A 20,426-nucleotide genomic window follows, 5' to 3' on the forward strand; every position below is an offset into this window, starting at 1 on the left:
AGTACCTGCCACCACTTTTGAAAATCTATAGACAGTTAATGTAGATAAGAACTATTTGCTGACTGTCAAGGGCATAAAACTGAAAAAAATTTTATCTCAGAATTATTTGTTATAGAAAAAGTTTAGAAATAACCTGAAAATCCAGCAATAGCTATGTAAATTACAACATACAGACAATAGAATATGAACTAAAAGGGATACGATTTACCTTCACGTCATGATACAGACATGTACCCATATCATTACAAAAAAATGAGGTTACAGGGCTGCCCAGGGGCCTCAGTGGGTTAAGCGTCTGCCTTCAGTTCAGGTTATGATCCCAGGGTCCTAAGATCGAGCCCCGCATTGGGCTCTTTGCTCAGTGGGGAGCCTGCTTCTCCCTCTCCCTCTGCCTGCTGCTCCCCCTGCTTGTGGACCTCTTTCAAAATAAATCAATAAAATTTAAAAAACAAAGAAACTTGGTTACAGCACAATACAGTCTCATTTACATAAGAAGTATATGTATACATTTAAGTTCAGAAGGATAGATACAAACTATTATCAAGGGCCATCTCTGCCAAGTGACAGGACTGTTAATTGTTCTGACTTATGAAATGTTAATATATATAACTTATCAGAAAATCCGTGACAATGATAAAGATGATGAGGATGTGGGTGTGTGTATGTGTGTGTGTTTATGGTCTTCTAAAAAATAAGGCCCCTGGCAGGAGTAAGGAATTCCAAGACTGGAGACTGAACACTGGCAAAATGGGGCAAAGTAGGTTTCACCTGCTCAGAAATCACTGGGTCCCAGAGCTGTGGTGAGGTCTGCTTTAGACAGAAATGATTGGGATTCAAAAAGAAAAAAAAAAAAAAGAAAGAAATGATGGGGATTCACGAAGAGCTGATTCTGGAAAAAGAGACCGACTTGCAAAAATTTTCATATTTAATAATAAAAAAAGGAAAGTCCTCAGAGAAGTTATGGTCAGTCGAATCTAAGGAGCGGTCCTGTAAGACAGGTGGGACAGGACCTGGAAGTCTGGGGTCTGAACCCCCACCCTGCCCGCTGTGAGATTCGAACAACACAAAATCCACCGAGCTCCTGGCCTGTGGCTGGCATGTGTCGGGTCTTTGGTGCACCCTGGCAGCTCCTGCTCCAAGCTGCTCCCTGGGCCCCTGGGCTGCTGCCTGACCTTACTGGCATTACCAGCACCTTGCTTCTGTTTCTCCTTGCAGGGCTCTTTGCTGCAGTCAAACTCATTTTTCCTTTCGTCATGGCCCTTCCCACCTCCATCACACTGTTCCCTCATCCGAGAGTATTGTCTCCTGTATTTCCCACCTTCTCCAACCCTCTGTCTCTCTAAACATCCAAGTCCTATGGTTCCTTCTGGACCAGCATCAAATGCCATCTCCTAGCAAAGATTCCCCGCCCCCCAGCTGCCGGCTTGCTCCTTCCCTGTGCCCCAGGCCACACATGGGCGTTTGTCTAGGGACTGGTCACATCCTGCCTGCACTAGGGTCCTCCACAGTTCTGCGTTTTGTCTCTGAACTAGACTGGAAGTTTTTGGGGGGGAGGTATATGTTTCGTTCATCCATGTCATCTCGGTGCCTGTCCTGCAAGCAGTAGGTGCTCCAAGCGCTTTGGTGGCTGAGTGAGGGGCTGAACAAGTAAGTAAGGGGTGTGCAGAGCATGGCTAGAAGGTAGGGGAAGGATGAAGGGAGGGAGGGAGGGCAGAGGTGGCTGAGACCTTGGAAGCTCTGGCATTGCCATCGCCCTTGCTGGGAGTGGCAGAGGGAGCACTCCCCCAGGTGAACAACCTCAAGGCTTCGCTGGGCTAGGTCCTGCCCACATTGTAAAACAGCAATTGCTTCCTCTTCAGGACTGGAGGGAGAGGTGGGGTGACTTAGGGGCCGAGCCCCAGCGTGTGACGGCAGAGTTTATAAGCTGGGGCACCGGGCCCCTCAGCACCACGACCCTTCTTCCTCATCCTCCAGCTGTCCCAGCAGCATGGCCTTCAGTGGCAAGTACGAGTTCGAGAGCGACAAGAATTATGACGAGTTCATGAAGTGCCTCGGTGAGTGAGGGCATGAGGACCCCTTCCCTGAATTAGTTTGTCACAGCCAGCTTGGGGCCACCAACCCAAACTCCTTGCGACCCAGAGAAGCTGAGTTACTAGTCTGAGGACACATAGCCAGTAGTTGGTGAGGTGCAGACTTGACTGGTTTACTCATTCATTCATACATACACTGAAGACCTGCTACAGGTGAGGGCCAGCCCGGGTTCCTGATGGGCTGCCTCAGCATGACGTGCCCAAGGTCATGCTGTCAGTTAGAGGCAGAGATCATGAGCACCCAGGACCCAGTGATGAGATGATGAGTGGTGCCTGGGGAGAGGTGACCCAGAGACCAGGTGTGACAAGCCATGCATTCATTTGGCCATTCAACAAACATAGGCCTCTTACTGCACTAGGAACTGTGGGCCAAGATTAGAAAAGCGCTCCCCTTCACCGCTCCTCCGTTTGCAGCGCCCATTGTGAGGAACCCATGGGACCGTAGCTGTGACACTCCTGCAGAAATCCTGGGGCACTCTCTAAGTAGAGGCAGTGCCATTGTCAAGAGTCAGAGGGAGCCCCCAGGGGATGAGAGGCCCTGAGAGCAGAGCATGTGCGCTCTGGGGCCTTGGGGAGACAAGAGCCCTTCTGAGTCAGTTACTGGGAGTGGCCCAGAAGGAACGGTGACTTGGTTTCACCTACAACAGCCTCATGTAGAATTGCAATGGCACCAGTCTCAGTGGTAGACCTGGCTCTGCTGTTAGCCTCCAAGGAGAGGCTGGGAAGCCCTTTTCCTGCTCTGGGTCTTCACTGCCTCATCTGTGAAACACCAGTGTTAGAAGACAGTCTTGATGGTCCCGTTCATCTAGGACCCTGGGAGCGTGGCAGTGTCTGTTATATTTGTGTTATAGTGCTGTCAGAAGAGCAGCTAGTATTTATTGTCAATTATATGCCAGGAGTTTTACAAGACACAATCACTTTAATTTCATCCTCGCAACAGCCTTGTGAAATGGACCTTATTACCCCCATTTTGTTGATGGGAACACTGAGGCTCAGAAAGGTATCCAAGCTCTTGGTTCATGGTAGAACTGGGATTTGTGCTCTTGACCATCATGCTAGCCTGCCACCAGGAAGGAAAGCCTTCCCCCAGAGCCACAGGCTGTCAGCAGCTCTTACATGCTGCTCTGCTCATTCCTGGGCCAGGACTCCCCAGTGATGCTATCGAAAAGGGCCGAAACTTCAAGATTGTCACGGAGGTGCAGCAGGACGGGCAGAACTTCACCTGGTCCCAGCACTACCCGGGCGGCCACTCCATGACCAATAAGTTCACCATCGGCAAGGAGTGTGACATGGAGACCATGGGGGGCAAGAAGTTCAAGGTGAGAGGCCACTAGCTGCCCTTCCTTCTTTCCCTAAGCCTCTGGCTAACTTCTTGGTCTCAAGCCCTGTTCCTTGGGGCTGCACCCCAAGCTGAGGCTCGGCTCTCGAGGCTAGCGTCCAGACTTAAACGCTTGAGTTACTCAGCAAGTTAGCCACTCCCCGTTCTTAATGCTTCGGTCTCTAACAGACACTGTTAAAAACTGTTAACACTTGCCAAGCACTTAATGTATATTCCAGACACCTGCTGAATACTTCACACATGTTAATGCAGTGAATCCTACGAGTTACTATCCCATTTTACAGAGGAGGGAGTTAAGTTGAGCCCTGGGGTTCAGTCACTTGGCCCTGGTCACACAGCACAGGCAGACCTTCACGCCCAGACAGCCTGGCTTCAGAGACCATAATCATTTGCTCGGGCTGCCTTCTTGCATAGCCTACAGATGCATAGCCCTAGAATCAGACTCTCGTGGGTCCCAAACTGTAATCTTACGTAAGAAAGAAGTAAAAGGTGACTGTCCTCTCTTAACCCGACCTGATCCCACAGTTCTTCCACTGATGCTGGGTCCCCTCTATCGCCCCCAGCCATGGCTGCCACGGTACAGAATGAGTGCTCCTAATGTTCATCTTCTGGCACTTGTGGATTTTAACAATTTCTCAGGATGTCCTTCTGTGTCAGCATGGATCAATTTGCCTTATTCTTTTTAGTGCTCACACAGTATCTTACAGTATGGCAATGCTACCCTTCCTTTAACACGCCCTCATTGATAGACACTGGTGGAGAGCTCGGATGGCTGTTTAGGTTGCTTACGATGACAATGCTGCAATCCACATCCCAGATGACATCATCATTATCCTAACAATAAGGATCCTAACCAACTCCACAGTTAACAAGGAGCGATCCTCACGTGTGGGGCACTGTTCTAAGCACTTTCCATATGTCCTATGAAATCCTTCAGTCTTCTTAGGAACTCTGGAGGAGGTACCGTTACTATCCCCATTTCAGAGGTGAGAAATCTGAGGCACAGCGAGGTTGAGGGACTTGTGTGTGTCGTCTGTGTCCTGCGCTTCCGAGCCAAGTCCAATCCCAGAGGGTACTGGTCTGCATCTGGGGGCCTCTGCCAGCTCGGGTTCCGTGTTATGCTTCTCTTCCAGGCCACCGTGCACATGGAGGGTGGGAAGATCACGGTGGAGTTCCCCAACTATCGCCAGACCTCGGAGATCGTGGGTGACAAGCTGGTGGAGGTGAGTGTCTGCTGGCTCCTAGGACGATGATGAGAACACTCTTCTGCCTCCAGCCCTGGCTCTAGGGGCATTTCCCACGTGCCAGGCTCTGTGCTGAGAGCCCAGGGGACATCATCTCGTTCAACCTTCACGATACCCTGCTAGGTAGGGATGTTTCCCCTCCATCTTCCAGGTGAGGGCACTGAGGGGCTGGGAGCTGAGTGGCTAACTGGAGGGCACCTAGCTTCTCTGACAGTGCTGGGAACTGATGCTTGGCAGTGACTCTGCCGCCTCAGTGGCCCAAGCGTGGAAGCCCATGGGACCCTCCCCCGAGTTTAAACCAAGGGGGGTGTCTGGGTGGGCCCCGAAATGGCAGCCACCATGCTGCTCCACTCCCCCAAGGGACTTCAAGCCCTCCCTGCTCGATCTTCTGATTTTTTAAGAGAAGCTGGAACTTTGCACTTTTCTGTGAAATCTTCAGACTACTAAACATTGGCAATGAATTAAACCTTTAAAAAAATGCTGGCAGGGGTAACACACACATCTGTGGCCAGACCCTTTCCACACCCGGTGCTCTGTAAACAGACTGGAGGTGCTGCTCTCCCTTCATCTCACTTCTGTTTCTTCCCCCGGGGTTCCAGAATTTTCCCCAGGTGAAAGAAATGGATGTGAAGTTAAAAGCAAAGGTCGGCTCTTCCACACTTCGTTCTCCCCTTGGGAGCACATGTCCTGGGCCAGAGCTCCCTGGGGTCCAGTCTACCCTCCCCAAGACTCTCCAGAAGGGAAGTGATGCGGGAGGTGGGGTTTGCCACCGCCTTGTCCCCTCTTCTCTTCTTTTTTCTCCCTCGTTTTCTTTTTCCTTCATCTCAAACCCAGCTAGAAGCCGAAGAGTCTCCATGACCTCCCATTATTCCGTTTTTACAGAGGCCATATAGGCTCAGAGATAACACGTAACTTGTTCAAAGCCACACAGCTAGTTTGTGGTGGAGGCAGATTCCAAAGGCTGACTTCTAGACTAGGCTTTTTGCCAGCTCTCCCCAGGCTAGTGGGTCTTTAATTGGAAAAAAAAAAAAAACAAAAACTAAAAATAAAGAGATGCACAGTATTTTAAAATACATATATATAAAAGAACAAAAGTGACTCTCCATTTTTTCCTGGATGGAAATTGACCTCTTAGAAAATCGATAAATGCTTTGGACACATTGTTACATGAAATGTCAGCCAGTGGGTTCTGACTCACAGAAGGAAAGCTCCCAGCTTGTGAGGTGTGTGGGGAGCACCCAGAGCGGGAGAACCAGAAGCAGGTTGTGTCCAAGAGGAGGATCAATCTTCCCGAACTGAACAAACCTGCTTCCTGATTCCAAGAGGCTCCTGACTATGGAGACTGCGTGCTGTGAGCAGTGCCCAGAGTTCAGGGTTGTCACGAGCGCGCACACACACACACACACACACACACACGCATGCACAAGGGCACAGGCATGCACACGGATTAGGTGCCAGAGAAAAGCTGTTTTGCTTGCCTATCTCCCATTTCTAGAGGCCCGGAATCATCTTGGACACCTCCATCCTTCACCAACAGGGATTGCATTAGGCGGGCATCCATCTTCCCCCTCCAGGTCACCGTAGCTCTAGACCAAGTCCCAGCCTCCTCCCGGCTCGCAGCTCCCCCTCCACACCATCTTGCTCCCGGTGCCAATCACATGGCTGCCCTTGACAGAACTGCTTACACAAGATGCCATTTGTCACCCACTCATTTCTTGTGAGAAGGCTTCCTCCTCTGCTGGGTCTCAGGGGCCTCGAGCTGGGACATAGCACTGCACCCTCACTAGACAGCTTCCCCTTGTACCTTCACTGGACAGCTTCCCCTTGCCTGCTTTCCTCCAGGGCAGGAACTCTATCTTCCCACCACCAAGCACAAGTGCCCCATAAATGCCGTGTGGTGAAGTTGAGTGTGGCCTCTCCATCTTAAAGGGGTTACTTGACTCCCTCAGACTGCAGTATTCACATCTCTATAATGGGTACAATCCTACAGCATTGTTGGGAGAATTAAATGGGATAACACAAGGGAAGTGCCTGGAGTAGGTGAACTTCAGTGGACAGATGGAAGGTTACAATACAAAGAGCCCCATCAGCCCTAACATCTGTTTAGCACTTTTGTCTCACTGAATCTACATAGGAGCTTGTGTAACAAATTGGGAAACTGAGGCTCGGAGAAGTGGTGCGACCTGCTCACTTCTACTTGCGGCTGGGACTGGAGGCCTGTCTTCCCCGAGCTGTGTTCCGTCTCACTTAGGGACCCCTGCAGTGACTCCCTCTTTCTGGCTGCTTCTTTCAGATCTCCACCATCGGAGGCGTGACCTATGAGCGTGTGAGCAAGAGGCTGGCCTGAGCAGCCAGGTGGGGGTCACAGGGGGCCCCACAGCCACCAGGAAAGCTGGAATAAGAAAACATTGTTTGCTCTGAACCTCTTTGTCTTTGTTTTTGTTTTCTGGTGTCTTGGGGCAGTTTCTAGCTGGGTAAGGGTGGGAAAGGCCAGAGGATGGCTACACAGGGCAAACCTTGGCCCTGAGACCCCTGTGGGCTCAGCAGTGTGGCAGAGGAAGGCCTGAATGTGGACAGCAATACTCCTGACCCCCTGCTGTTCGAGAAGCAGGGAGGGCACACTTCCCGGCACTCTTGCCCACCTTGCCATCCGCTTCTCTGAGGGTAGAGACACAGGGCTCCTTTAACATGCTGACTCTTCATGTGGGCTGCAGGGCAGGAGTATCAGATGGTGGTGGGGGGCACTTCCAGGAGAGGGGCCTGCTGCTGGCCTCCAAGGCTGGCAGATGAAGGAGGAAGACACCACGACTTGGCCAGAAATGTGTTTTGACATGGCCGTGGCTCTGCTGTTCATTGGCTGTGGAGGCATCCTTCCGGGCCTCAGTTTACCTAGTGGCACAAGAGGGGGCCAGGAGGACCAATAAGGGACTGAGGAGAAATGAGAGAGTATTAGATGGCAAGGGGGCCATGGGAGTGCCAAGAGGGACAAGAAGGACCTGGGATGTCCTAGTTTGGACAGCAGTGCCTGGGAGACACTGTGAGGGGCTTCAGCTGGCTGGGGAAGGTGGTCTGAAGGTGGTCTGACCTCCTGCTGGGTTCCTGGAGCTGAGTCCAGGATTCTGAGGAAGGCTTTGGGTCTTCCCTGCTTGATTTTGTCTGTCCAGGGCATGGGAGTGGGCACGGGGCGGTGGGGGGCGGCTTGTGCCCTGGCCAGAGAATCCCTAACCCAGAGCACTGAACAGTCCTTTTCCCATTCTCCTTCCTCCTTGGACCCCCAAGGACCCCTCCTTGACTTCTTACCCTATATTTTTCTATATGACAATTCACTTATTTTTGCTACAATAGAAACTTTACATCACTTTTACATTTTAACATCTTTTTCCATAAATCGATGAAAACTATCAAAAAAGCCAAAATTGGACAACAGCTACATCCCGTTAGAGCCCCGAGCCTGCGGCCTCCCTAAGTGAAGACAGATGTAACAGGAAAAGCAGCATCAAGTAAGCCACACTGTCCTTGGTGAAATCAAAATTACTGCAAGGCTACTGAAAAGAGAATGTACCCGCTATGAGAGCTGATCATCTAAATTATCTTGATTGTCCAAGTCCCAGATATGGGGCCTTAGAAATTAGGCTTGCTAGTGCCTTGCACAAGGTCTAGCACACAGCAGGTGCCTCATAAGTGCTACCTGACCCAAGGCGCTTCCAGCCCCTGTAATGCACAGCCTTTCACTGTCACAGCCCATCCTTGGTGACATGGCTCAGCTTACTGGCAGCTCCCTCCTGCCTCCTCCCACATTCTGCCCTGAAACTTGTTTATCTTCCCAAGAACAGCACTCAGCCTCCCCCCACCTCCCACCAAGCCAGTACCCGTGCATTCCATCGTTTTGCCAAGACTTATTGCTAATTAAGTGAACTAGGTAAGCATTAAATTAAACTAGCAGTGTTGCTGTTTCCCCTCCAGACTGAATAATTACTCATAATGAGCTTGGATAATAAGTCTCTAAATAACAGAGAGTTAACCATAATTAGGCTGAAAATTGAGAGATTGAGAGAAAGAGGGAGGAGGAGGAAGGGAGAGGAGGGAGAATAGGAGAGAAAGGAAGAGGAGGGAGGAGGGGGGAATGGGGAGAGGGAGGCAGGGAGAGGGAGAGGGAGGACGAGGGGGAGGAGAGGAGAGAGACTGTTCTTACTTTGGCGACTGATTCAAGGACAAATTCAAATGGTTAGCAGGGGAGAAATTCTTAAGCCAGTATTGTTAAAGTCACACACGCATAGAAAAGCAGGACCTCAGAGCTCAACTAGTTTAAACTCTATTTCACAGATACGGAAACAGCAGCTCAGAGAGGGGAAGACAATTGCACACGGTCACATGACAGGGAGTGTCTCTGAGAATAATGTGGGTTTTGGTATTGCCACCTGATGGAGGCTACAGCTTCTCAATCCAGCTTCTGGGGCGGGGGTGGGGGGGGTGGTAGATGTAGTAAAGCAAGCCGGAGGAAAGCATCACTCTGACGGCATCTTGGCAGGGAGGCTTTCTCAGGTTGACAGCTTTGACTCTGGGGACACACTGACAGGGTTTGAAATCCCTCCTCCATGGCCTAGAAGCTTTGTCCCCTTGGGGTAAGTTCACCCATTCCTCTGAGCCGGTTTCTTCACCTGAAAATGGGGATAATAATTGTACTCACCTGTAGAGCTGTCATGCTACAAGCTCACTAAATAGTTAGCTTGACCAGCCACCATCCCACATTCTGCCACCATGAGAGCTATGAGAGCTGATGACCAGCCACCATCACCTCCACCATCACCACCGCCATTCCCAACCAGCAATGTTGAGAGGGTTAGCTGCTTCTTTCACTTGACTCCAGGCACGGGCACAAGCTGCTGGCTTTCTGTGAGTCTTACCTTGTCCGTGTGCAACATGGACCAAAAAGACCTTTCCTTCCTGGGTCATGGGGGAGTTGCAAGGATTAAGGGTAAAAACCCACTTTCATGGGCTTCCAGAAATAAGAGCTTCGTCATTTTGCTGCACTGTCTGAGATGCTATAGTGACTCCCCACTCCACAGGCCTCAACTCGGGGGCCCTGTATCCCAGTCTCTTCGTGACTTCCATCCTGACCCGTGGGAGTCATTTCTTTCACTCTAACGGGGGGGGGGGGGCGGGGGGGCGGGTAACTGCTTCCCTCCCAGCAAGCTCATCCAGCGAAGCGGGGGCTTTCCAAAGCATCTTCATAGACCACCACTAGGTGGCGCTCCACCACCCACCTGACGCGCCGAGGACAAGGTGGGAGTGTCTGTTGGGGGGGCGGGGCGAAGGGCGGGCAGTGAGATCTGAGTGATTGGGTTTTGGTGGCCGAGTGTATGTGTCATCTACGGGTGACATGGCATTGGAGGCTACATGGGTTCCTCAGACAGGCATTTCTAAATTTGAAACCAATTCCTACCACTTGCCCATATTGAGACCTTGAGCCTTCCTGAACCCCAGTGTCTTGGTCTGGAAAATGGTGGTAATAATACAAGCTCTTGAGAGAGCGAGCATGAGCCAAGTGTCAAATACAGGCCCTAGAACATCCTAAGCGCTCATTAAACAGCTCTAAGGGCCTCTCTTGCAGTTCTACTGGGGAGAATGGGCACACACAGGGTCAGAGCATTTAGAGCAGGGAGAAGTGTCCAAACTTGGCTGTGCACGAGCATCTCCTGAGGGTCCTCTTAGAAGGATAGCTAGGCCCTATGCCAGTCCTCCTGAACTGTACTCTTAAGGATGGAGACTAGAGAACTGTCCCTGTGCAGTGCTCCCCAGCCACACAGGACTTTGGAGACTATTCTGGGTCCCAAGCCTCCCATGTTTGCAGAAAGCATGACTTCCTGTGTATCCTGCCCATTGTGTCCATCCAGGGCAGCAACCTGAAATACTGGTCAGAGCTGGCCCAGCAGAAGCCAGACCACTCGAGTTCTTCCTTAGAAGCTAGAGCTAGGTCAGAAGTGAAGCTCAGAAACTCACCTGAGTCCCCGAAGAAGGGAGAGGCCCAATTATTTACACTCTTTCTCATAATACTCACTGTTGAATAATGATACTATACATTCCATGCTTAGTTACCATAAGCCCAAGCTGATAGCCTTCCCACCTTAGAAGTGGGGAGATAAGAGACTCAGAGCAGAGTGGTGGCTTTTTTCAAGGTCATCTAGCTAAGATCAGACAAGCTCGACCTTCCACCTCTGAGGCCCAATGTTCTCACCTATATACCAGAAGTTTCATACTTCCAGCCTAAGAACTATTCTAACTTACAATGCATTTTATTGGTCTTCTATTGTGCTAAGAATTTTTAAAATTTAATTTTAAATTAAATGAAAAATTAGTAGGTTTCCTAGAAAGTACAGATTCCAGTGGCTCTGGAACTCTGAAGGCTCAGCAATGCGGAGCTTATGTCCCTGAAAGGTACTAACTGACCAGAGTGGAGTAGAAGCCATATCCTCTAGGGAGACGCTAGTTTCACCGCAGTACCCAGTGCATCATGCTGTGTCAGTCACCCAGCTGGACTCACTGCGTTACTTGCCTGGTCCTGGTGGGCATCTGGACTTGAGACTCCTGCGAAATGCTATGGCCTTTCTGCGGTAATTCAAGTCACAAAGGTTTTCCCTGAGGAACAGAGAATGAGGTGAATGAGGGCTGGTAAGATTCTTTCCTAGGCATGTGGTGCCAGGGATGGGCAGAGCCAGTCCAGAGGCAGGGTTCCTCCCAGGGGATGCTCTGGGAAAGCCCCAAGCCTGGTCCCAGCTCTCCACCTTCACATGGGGTTCAGGGAAACCCTCTCAGATCCAAGCCTGCTGGGCGAAGACAGATGGAGCCATAAATCACGTTAGCCTAGGGCAGATGTGCAAGAAGCCATTTCTGTATTTCTGTCTGTTGCTGAGCTTGCCTGCCACATCGTCAATCAGGAGAACAAATGGCTGGCAACCATTCTCTTTTATGAACCCATATCCATTATCCTGTCATGTCTTCCCCACCAGGTGAGTGCAGTGGCTAGCTGGGACCGTTACAGAGCCTTTTACTCATCCTAAGCCCTTGACTGAGGTACTACAAGGCGGCAGGACAGATTCAAGCTGCCAGGGTGTGAACTGTGGCTCCTGCCTTCCCCACTGCAAATAACTTCTCCATGCCCCCATTCTCTGACCTGTAAAATATGGCTAATAATAGTTCCTACCTTGTAGGGTTACTAGGATGATTATCAACAAGAGGAGCAAATTCCTTAGCGTTGCATTTTGTACACAGTAAATGCTCAATAAATGCTAACAGCTATGATTCATGCCACCGTCACCTTCATCTTCTACTGGGGGAAAGTAGCTGAGGGCACCACCATCAAACCAAGTAAGCCAACTAACAAGATCATTTCAGATGGCTTTAACAGCTATGAAGAAAATAAGAGGAGTAATGAGTGACTAGGATTCTTACAGACCTCTTTGGGAGGTAACACATGCTGAGGCTTCTTAACCTCGCTACTGCTGTTACTTCGGGCTCGACTGTTCTTTTTTGTGGGGGCCATCCTGGGCTGTAGGATGTTCAGCAGGGTCCCTGGTCTCTACCTGCTATATGCCTGCCACCCTTCACCCCACTAGTGATGACCCAAAACGTCTCCAGACATTGCCAAACGTCCTTCAGGAGGCAAGAATGGGCCCTGCTCTGAGAATCACGGATGGAAAGGATGAAGGGAGAGGAGCATGCTGGTGGCAGAACAGGAAAGGGGGAGTCTGAACCCAAAAGGCACGAGGAAGTGGAACCTTGACCCCAACACCAATCCAGGCATTTACGATGTTAAACCTAAAGGAAAGTAGGTTCTCCTTGGAAAATGGATCTGCATGTCCCAAGCCTCCACACGGCTTGGCAAAAGAAATACTGCACCGAACAAAGAACTAATAAGCATGGAACAAGGTCTACGTTTAGAACTCAGGCAGCTCAGAAATTCAGACAGGCATGCGGTTTCCTTGCTCTGTCTTTTGGGCCAGAAACCAGGCCCTGTGTGAAGTCCTCCGCTGGAATGTCAGAGAAAACATGCGTCTGAGTCACCCGGAAGCCAGCTAGAAATGCAGATCTCCAGGCCCCACTCCTCTTGGAGAATGCCCCACGCCACTGTGCAGGTTGCTCAGGTTTGAAAATCTCTGGAATGAACCAGAGGTCAGCCCCAGAAGGGCCTTTAATGCATCTCTGCACTTTTTCAAGCTTTCCGAACTACTGCCCAGCATGGGCACAAATCAAATCCAACACGGACCGCCCATGTGTGGGAGAAGTACAAAAGGATCCCTCGGGGCGAAGGCGGGCAGGAGCCCAGGACCTCTGTGGCTCAGTCCCCTTCTTGAGCTCAAAACCACACTACTCAACCATCTCTAAAGTAACAGGTGGAGAAACTGAGGCCTAAAGACAGAGGGATAGTGAAGTGGGTGCTCTTGGTAAAGCCATGACTTATCGTCGAATCTCCAAAACCTAGAGCCTCCTCCCTCGCCTGACCTGCACACGGCAGGTGGGGAGTCCTATCCCCAGCCCTGCCCTGCCCTGTCAACACGCATGGTTCCCAAACAGCTCCAGGGGTCGGACCTCAGCCTCATGCCCTGAACGTGTATCTCCCCACACCTCCCGTCCTCACTGAAGGCATCCGTACTTTGTGAGAACCACTCAGCGCCACACTTACACCACATCCCCAGAAAGGTTGACAGCAAATTCCATCATCGATTCTATGGTACACAAATTTTTACTTTTTAACCCTCCTGACAGAAGAGTGCAGTGTTTCATCAGCAGTATCTTAAACATGGTGCCCTGGTCTAGTTGGTAGGTTTTCCTTTAATTCTTCTTACTGGCACATAAGACAATGGTGCATCCTGAAGGGGACTTCATGTTTGGTTCTGACGTGCATTACTTCGCATAATCCTCAGGAGAACCCTCCGAGGTGAGTGTTATCACCCCCACTTCAAAAGGTGAGAAGATGGAGGCTCAGGGCTGTGGAGGCAGCTGCCTCCCGACAGCCAGTAAGGGGCTGTGGTGAGTCATACGTGGTCACCTGGGCAGGCTGCGGTGCACGGCCTTTTAGTCAAACCCCAGTCCAGGTGTCGCTGGGAAGGCACCTGAGACACTTCCGATCAGTAAGCCTTAAGTACGGGAGACTACTCTCTGTGTGTGTGCGTGGCGGGTGTGTGTGCTCATGCTGTCAGGTGAGGGCTGTAGAGCAAAAACAGGTCCCCTGGAGAAGGAGTTCTCCCCAGAGACTGTCGCAGAAGTGTTGAGTTTCTGGCTTGCCCCACACATTTTGGACCCCAGCCTCCTGGCCTTCCCTCCACAGTACCTGACCTGTCAGCCCCAGCTGGGTGAGCCAATTCCTTACAACGCATCTCTCTGGCTACATATATCAACGGGTTCCGTTTCTGTGGAGAGAGAACCGTGACCAGTACTGGTAGAGCTGGGGTGTCCAACCTCAACTTCCGCCGTGGGTGTCCCCAGGGAGGCCCAGCTCCAACTCGGGGGGCAGCACCCAGCTCCACGGTGGCCAGTCTCATGTTGCCCACAACTACCCCCCACCCCGTCAACCTCCCAGCAGGAGGGAAGACACCCCTGGGGGCTGGCGGAGAGGACAAGGGCAGGAAGAGAACAGAGACCAAGAGCAGGTAACATGTTTATTGCAGGACGCCTTATTCTGCTGCTGGGCTGGCTGGGAGCTCTACTGGGGGGCCCCTCACAAGCCCCAGTCCCAGAACAGATGGACATATTAACTTGGAATCCAAACCAGTTTCACATAAATAGAAGGAGGTTGGCAAACGAAAAAGAAAAAAGCAACAAACGATCGTGTAGTTATCCCACACTCGAGTGACAAAGGGGCAGCAGCGCCCTTATGCCCGTCACCTCTTCTTACTCCGCTTCTACGCGGAAGCTTCCACTCACTCTGGAAATCACCTTCGGATCCAACTCAGCAGCACGTAGCTGCCTCCCTGGCAGGCCCTGAGCCAGTCTCCTGGACTGGCTCATAAGCCAAGAAAACCGAGATGGGATCTTCTCCAAACAAACAAACAAACAAACAAAAACTGCTTCTGTGGTTCTTTGCACCTCCCAGTTCTGATGGGTGAACACCATGTCCCCTGACCCCAAACCAACCAAAAAAACAACAACAAAAAAAACAACAAAAATACAAACAAACAAAACAATGAGCACAAGCCATGAGTCAGAATAGAAACATATTGCACATGGTTACAGGAGTCTTCCTGAGAGCCCAATCGCGGCAGGGACCCAAATACTGGCTTTCGATCCAACCAATCGCTTGCCTGTCAGTGGTTGTGACATATACCCATGCACGAGCCCACTCCCCAAGTCAGCTGACATGAAGCAAATACTCCACATTTTTAGCCTTCCCTATTAGCCAAACTCAAAGCCACGGCTGGGTTTAACCTCGTGCACCATTAAGCCCATGGTGGAGGGAGGTGGGGGTTGTTAGTGGTAAACCCTTGTCTACCCTTTAATCACGTTTTCCTCTGGGTGGTTGTTGAAGTTCTAGAGGTGAACACAGCATCCAAGATGTGGAATCTTCCGGAAGTGAGAGCCTGGAAACTGGCTTTCCCCAACCACATGCTTCTGAAAACGCATTTTCTGCTGTTACAAGCTGGGTTCGAACCTACAGCTTGCGTGCGACAGGCAATGTGGCAATCCACCTTTTTCTTCTCCTAAGGAATTTTCAAGTATCATAAAATCCCTGATACAGTATGTAAACAAGATACCTTACCGAACAGAAAGCTAGGTCACTTCGGGAAGCAGCACCGGGTGAAATATCTAAAAAGCCAAATAAGGTTTTAGATTTGACAACAAAGGCAAGACAACCACCCACCATGCCTTAGAAGGCAGACGCTCCGGCAAAAACACACGCAGGCTCCTCTGTACGGAGCCAGGGAAAGAGCACCGAATTCGGCATCCGCTGGGGGTCCCGAGAACACGTCAGGCATTCCCTCCTTGTTCAATGTCACCGACGCTGGCAAGGAATAAAGTCTTTGATGCCAGACACCAGACATGCTCGCGGTCTGACCGGTGTCCAGTCTCCTGGCCTCTCACCAGGTCTTTCTCACTCCACCGGGTCCCTCCTCCGGAGGACTGTGGCCGAGCCGTCCTCCTGCACTCCAGCTGCACATGTGGAAGACGTTTTCCAGAGGAATTCTCTCGGGGGAGGGATGACATTGACTATTTTGCTCTTTTGTTGGCTTTCATTAAAAAGAACATGAACCCTCTGTGTTCAAAGTCAGCGAGGCTCTGTGGGGACGGCTTCCCCGTTGCCTCACTCAGCTGAGCTCCCCTGAACTGTGTCCTCTTCCTCTGCCCAGGTGAGTTTCCAAGGCCTCCCTGTGTGGCCCGAAGGTGCCCTATCTGTCGAAACAGCCTGTGGGGAACGCGTGGCTTCCGCTGAAGTAGCTGCTTCCGTAGCTGGTAGCGAGGCAGTGCCTGGGTTCGGCTGTGATGGCCATCTGCACGCTGAGGGGCGCGGGGAGGGACACGGGGCACACATCCAGGGGCTGGAGGGTGGGGTACAGGGTGTGGAGGGATGAGCCGGAGCCCCCAGAGAGCAGACTCCCGGAGTGGTGGGCCTGCAGTGAGTCCCGATAGGCCAAGCAGAGGTCCTGCACGGGGGTCTGGAATGAGGCCAGGCCCGGCGTCGCCGGCTGGCTGAGGGTGGGGTAGGCGGGTGGCTGGAACAGCACTTGGGTGGGGGCGGGGGTTGTGCTGGGCACCACTGCCAAGGTCTGGCTCTTGACTGCGACAGCGTCCTTGAAGACGTTGTCATAGGCTCTGAAAGGAGAGGACCTGGGTGAGACCTGAGGTCAAAGGCCATAGCAGCAGACCCCTGAGTGAGCCCCTAAGTGGAATTCGAGATCTGTGTGCTGTGACCCCACGGCCGCACCCAGCCCATGCTCACTGCCCATAGCGCCGTCCCTGCTCTTCTCTGACTAAACTCAGACCTCAGACCACGCCTGGATCTGCTTCCTGCGGAAACCCCTTCGGGCCCCTGGAGACTAGCCTCGCTGTCCTCTAAGCCACTACACTGGCCCATCTCAGCGGTCAACCCCCCAGATGATAAATTCCGGGTTACCATCCGGCCCCTTGCCGAGCACAAGCTCCAGGAGGGACGGCCTGGCAGCTGATGAGAACAACCTCTGCCTTCGGGGCACCCCCAAACCGATCTCAAGTCAGCCACCCTTGGGGCCCAAGTTTCACCTTCTGAAAAGGGGATAAACAGGTTTATTTCCATCTTTAAAAAAAAAAGCTTCCCATAAAGCTTCTTGAAATAGCAATTCCATTAATCTAGCAGAGACTCAGATTAAGACTGGAGCACAGGGAGGCCTCTGATCTGAGAAGCTGGGCATCCCAGAAGCCACCACCACGGTGAAGAGGCAGGGCTGGTGGCTGCGAATCTGGGGGCACCTATCTGCATTCAGACCAGACCATATGCTCTGGCTCTGAGCACCTTCGAAAAACACATTTTAAAACAAGGTCCAGGGAGCAGGGTGGACGGTTTGGAACAACGACACAAAGGCAGCCAGCTACCAGCAAAGCTTCCTTCACCAGGAGGCTGGGAGGCAGCTCTGGGTGGGGGAGGGGGCCTGGCCCCTTTGTGAGTGGGGCCAGCATCTAGCAGATGCTGCCACCTGTTGGGTGAAAGAGGAATGGGGTGCAGCTCCGGGGACTTCTCAGTTCTCTCTGTCTCCTCCCTGCGGTCACCACTGAACGCTTCCTCCTTCAATACCAGTTTCATAGTGATGGGTCTATGCTGCCCTTACGCACCTTCTCTGATACACTCACTATGTCCTCCCCAGTATTCCCACTGAGGCCTCTTATGTTAAGCCCCTCTGAGCTTAGCTGGCTAAGAGGTCAGCTTTGTGGCCACGTCTAAGGAAAGTAGCTTATCACGAGTGTAATGACTCAGTGTAACCGTCCATAAGGCTGACTGATGCACCGGGGCTCAGAGCACACAGCCCAGACACTCAGAAGGGTATGTACACAGCTTCTCTTCTCCCCCACTCCTTGACCTTAACATTGCAAACCCAGAGCTACCCAAAACAGGAAGGTTCACCTCTGCAAACCTCAATTCTATCAGGAGTCACCATGGCTCACTTTACAGGAGACACTGCCTTAGGGGAGCCACCACAACCCTCTGACTTCGAGAAACTGTGTAAGGTGGGTCTTGAGAGCAAGTGCCTGGATGTTCTGGAAACACGGAAAGATCGGGGGCGGAACTTACACCAGGAGGATTTCAATGCACGTGCTGAGATGTTCTAGGGTGTAATTTGAGATCCTCTGTAGGTCTCTGGTCCAGTAGGGAGAAAGCTGAAGGCAGATCCTGGCGGCCCCAACGCAGGCCGCAGCAACCACAGAGGGCGGGAATTTGTAGAAAATATGATCTGAAAGAGAATCACGGCAGTCAGCACCACAGAGCCTCGCTCTAGGCTCCCAGGGCCTCTCCGCCTCAGGCCTCCCAAGAACTGGTAGACAAGTGATTCAATTCAAGCCTGTTCACGGCTGCCACATGCATCCAGGATAAAAAACTGGACACAGCGTGGAGTTCTACTCCTGAATCTTAAACACCTTAGCTCTCAGTCTGGGATTCCTGGTGTCAGCCTAGAGGAATCCTTTTCGAAATCTCGTCCAGAGCTTCCAGGGGCTGCCAGGGGCTCGCTGACGGGCTACGGAGAGCACCACAAACCACAGGACTGACACAGCATGGCAAAGGCTCCTGTTTGGGGGATGACTACAGGCTACTTGCTAAAAGGAACAAAGCCTGGCCTACAGCACTCAATAAAAGTCTGCTGAATGAGTGAACAGCCATAAGCATCTGATACTCAGAACTAAAACTAGCGCCTGACTTCCATTTACTGAGGAACCTTCTCCCACCCTCAGCTCGACTGACCTATGACTGGCCAATCAAAACTACACATATTTAAGGAATACATGAGCTGCTCTGATACACGGATACGGTGTGAAATGAATCTTAGTGTCCTACTAACATGTCTGGCACCATGGGGAAGCCGGCCCTTCTCATGTGCAAAGGCCAACTCCTCAGATGCCCAGGATTTTCACAAAGGACACTGGGGATGAGTGTGTCCTCGTTCTTAGGCTGCTTATCATTTCTGACGACTTCGGTGTCGGCCTGTTAAAGTCAGAGTCAAGCAGGTGGCATTATGGTGACAGGAGCCGGCACAGAGCCAGACTCCTCCTCAAATCTTAGCAATGACCTTGCGTAAGTTACTTCACCTCTTGAGCACCCGTGGAGGAAACAGATTTGTAAAACAAGAATAACAGAGGGGGGTTCATGGGGGGGGGTCACTGGGAAATTACAATGACATCATATAACCCAAATCACTAAAATAAGTGGCCTGGTTCACAGTATATGCTCCATTAATGCTCGATATCCTAATTGTTGATCTTGTTACTTGGAACCATTTTGGTTTGGGGCGGGTTATTGGGGGTGGTTGTATCAACAGTATTTCTGACCTGGTATTTTAAGATACCAAGATACTTGGATTTTAAGACAGTGGGACGAGTGGAATTCAAATAATGTCCCCAAACAGGGTAACTTTATTGCTAAACATTATTACTTAAAACTTACCCCTCCCCCACCCTACCTGTACAATGACAACTCTTCTGGAATGACCTAAGACCTAATGATCATAAGAAAAATTAGCAGGTGATCAGTACGTCAGTAGGGTGCCAGCCGCCAGTATCCAAGCTGCTATTTGTCGTTACACAGTATCAGTAATGCTGGAAGACTCGCTGCCCCTTCCTTGTGGACCCCTGTGAGGTAGGAGTGCTCTGGGTGGATGGGCTCCGCTCAGTAAGGACTCCGTGGGTGGACATGCCTCTGTGTGGTTGGGGAAGGGGAACAGGTCCCGCCGTCGGGCCTCACCTTGCAGGGTGACCTCTAGGAAGTAGTGGGCGTACTCCTTGAGGCACTCTTTGGTCTTGTGGGGGCAGGTGGCAGGCCAGCTGTGGCAGTGGTGATCCTTCTGGCTGACGGAGGCCAGGAGGTAGTAGTCCAGAAAATGGGCAGGCGTGGGCAGGCAGAGGTTCCAACTGAAGGCCTCCAGGAGCAGCAGCTCCGTGTTGAGCAGCTCCTTCTTGGTGAGGGTGAAGTTCTGGCCACTCAGGACCCTCGTACTGTTTATCTGCTCCAGCTTGGGGACGTGGTCTTCCCTGTCCTCAAACTTACCTGCGAGAGAAGCAGAGGTTACTGGAAGACGGCACTTGCCTGCCCCAAGAGGTAAAGACCCACCTTCAAGTGCCTGGATGGTGCGGGCAGGGAGGACAGAAAGCCACCCACTGCCAAGGGACCAAGAGCACAGATTCTGGATCTGACACACTAGGGCTTGGCTCCCCAAGCCATCACTTCCAGCTGCGTGACTATGCCCAAGTGTCTCACCCTTTCTGAGCCTCAGCTGCCTCCTCTGTAAAATGGAAACTAAACCTCATAAAGCTTGTCAGGGACAATGAGGATGTGCACACCACATGCTCAGGCCAGCACGTGGAACACAGGAGGTGCTCAGTGGCTGTTAGCAACAGTAGCGAGGGCCTGGGAAGTAAGGGAGCCCTCTCTCAAATCCCGTCTGGTCCTCACTAGTTCAATCTCAGGACTGGTCAGGGGTCAGACAGCCAGAGTCAGAATGACCTTACAAATCTGACCCTGTCCCCCCACCATGTAGAAAAGCCCAACAATGACTCCCCATCCCCTCAGCACTGGGTTTA

At 51.5% G+C, this 20,426-nt stretch overlaps 2 protein-coding genes across 3 annotated transcripts in view; one reads left to right on the top strand and one right to left on the bottom strand.

Moving 5' to 3' along the window:
* The first annotated feature begins 1,954 nt into the window (after nucleotides 1-1,954).
* FABP6 (fatty acid binding protein 6) lies at nucleotides 1,955-7,049 on the top strand. The gene is made up of 4 exons (XM_032851258.1): nucleotides 1,955-2,054; nucleotides 3,234-3,409; nucleotides 4,563-4,652; nucleotides 6,967-7,049. Exons 1-4 carry the CDS (start codon nucleotides 1,988-1,990, stop codon nucleotides 7,018-7,020), a joined length of 387 nt encoding a protein of 128 aa, XP_032707149.1. The 5' UTR covers nucleotides 1,955-1,987; the 3' UTR covers nucleotides 7,021-7,049.
* A 7,772-nt stretch (nucleotides 7,050-14,821) lies between these two features.
* Nucleotides 14,822-20,426, bottom strand: part of CCNJL (cyclin J like) — a 50,786-nt gene continuing 45,181 nt past the window's right edge. For both annotated transcript variants that reach the window (XM_032851708.1, XM_032851710.1), the window contains 3 exons: nucleotides 19,591-19,893; nucleotides 17,929-18,088; nucleotides 14,822-16,478 (listed from right to left, as the gene is read on the bottom strand). In XM_032851708.1, coding sequence (XP_032707599.1) covers nucleotides 16,055-16,478; nucleotides 17,929-18,088; nucleotides 19,591-19,893 — 887 coding nt within the window. In that variant the 3' untranslated portion in view covers nucleotides 14,822-16,054. The remainder of the gene's footprint in view (nucleotides 16,479-17,928; nucleotides 18,089-19,590; nucleotides 19,894-20,426) is intronic.

This window comes from Lontra canadensis, unplaced genomic scaffold (assembly GCF_010015895.1).
Source record: "Lontra canadensis isolate GAN:19392208 unplaced genomic scaffold, GSC_riverotter_1.0 scaffold5, whole genome shotgun sequence".
In the NCBI taxonomy this organism is placed as follows: Eukaryota; Metazoa; Chordata; class Mammalia; order Carnivora; family Mustelidae; genus Lontra; species Lontra canadensis.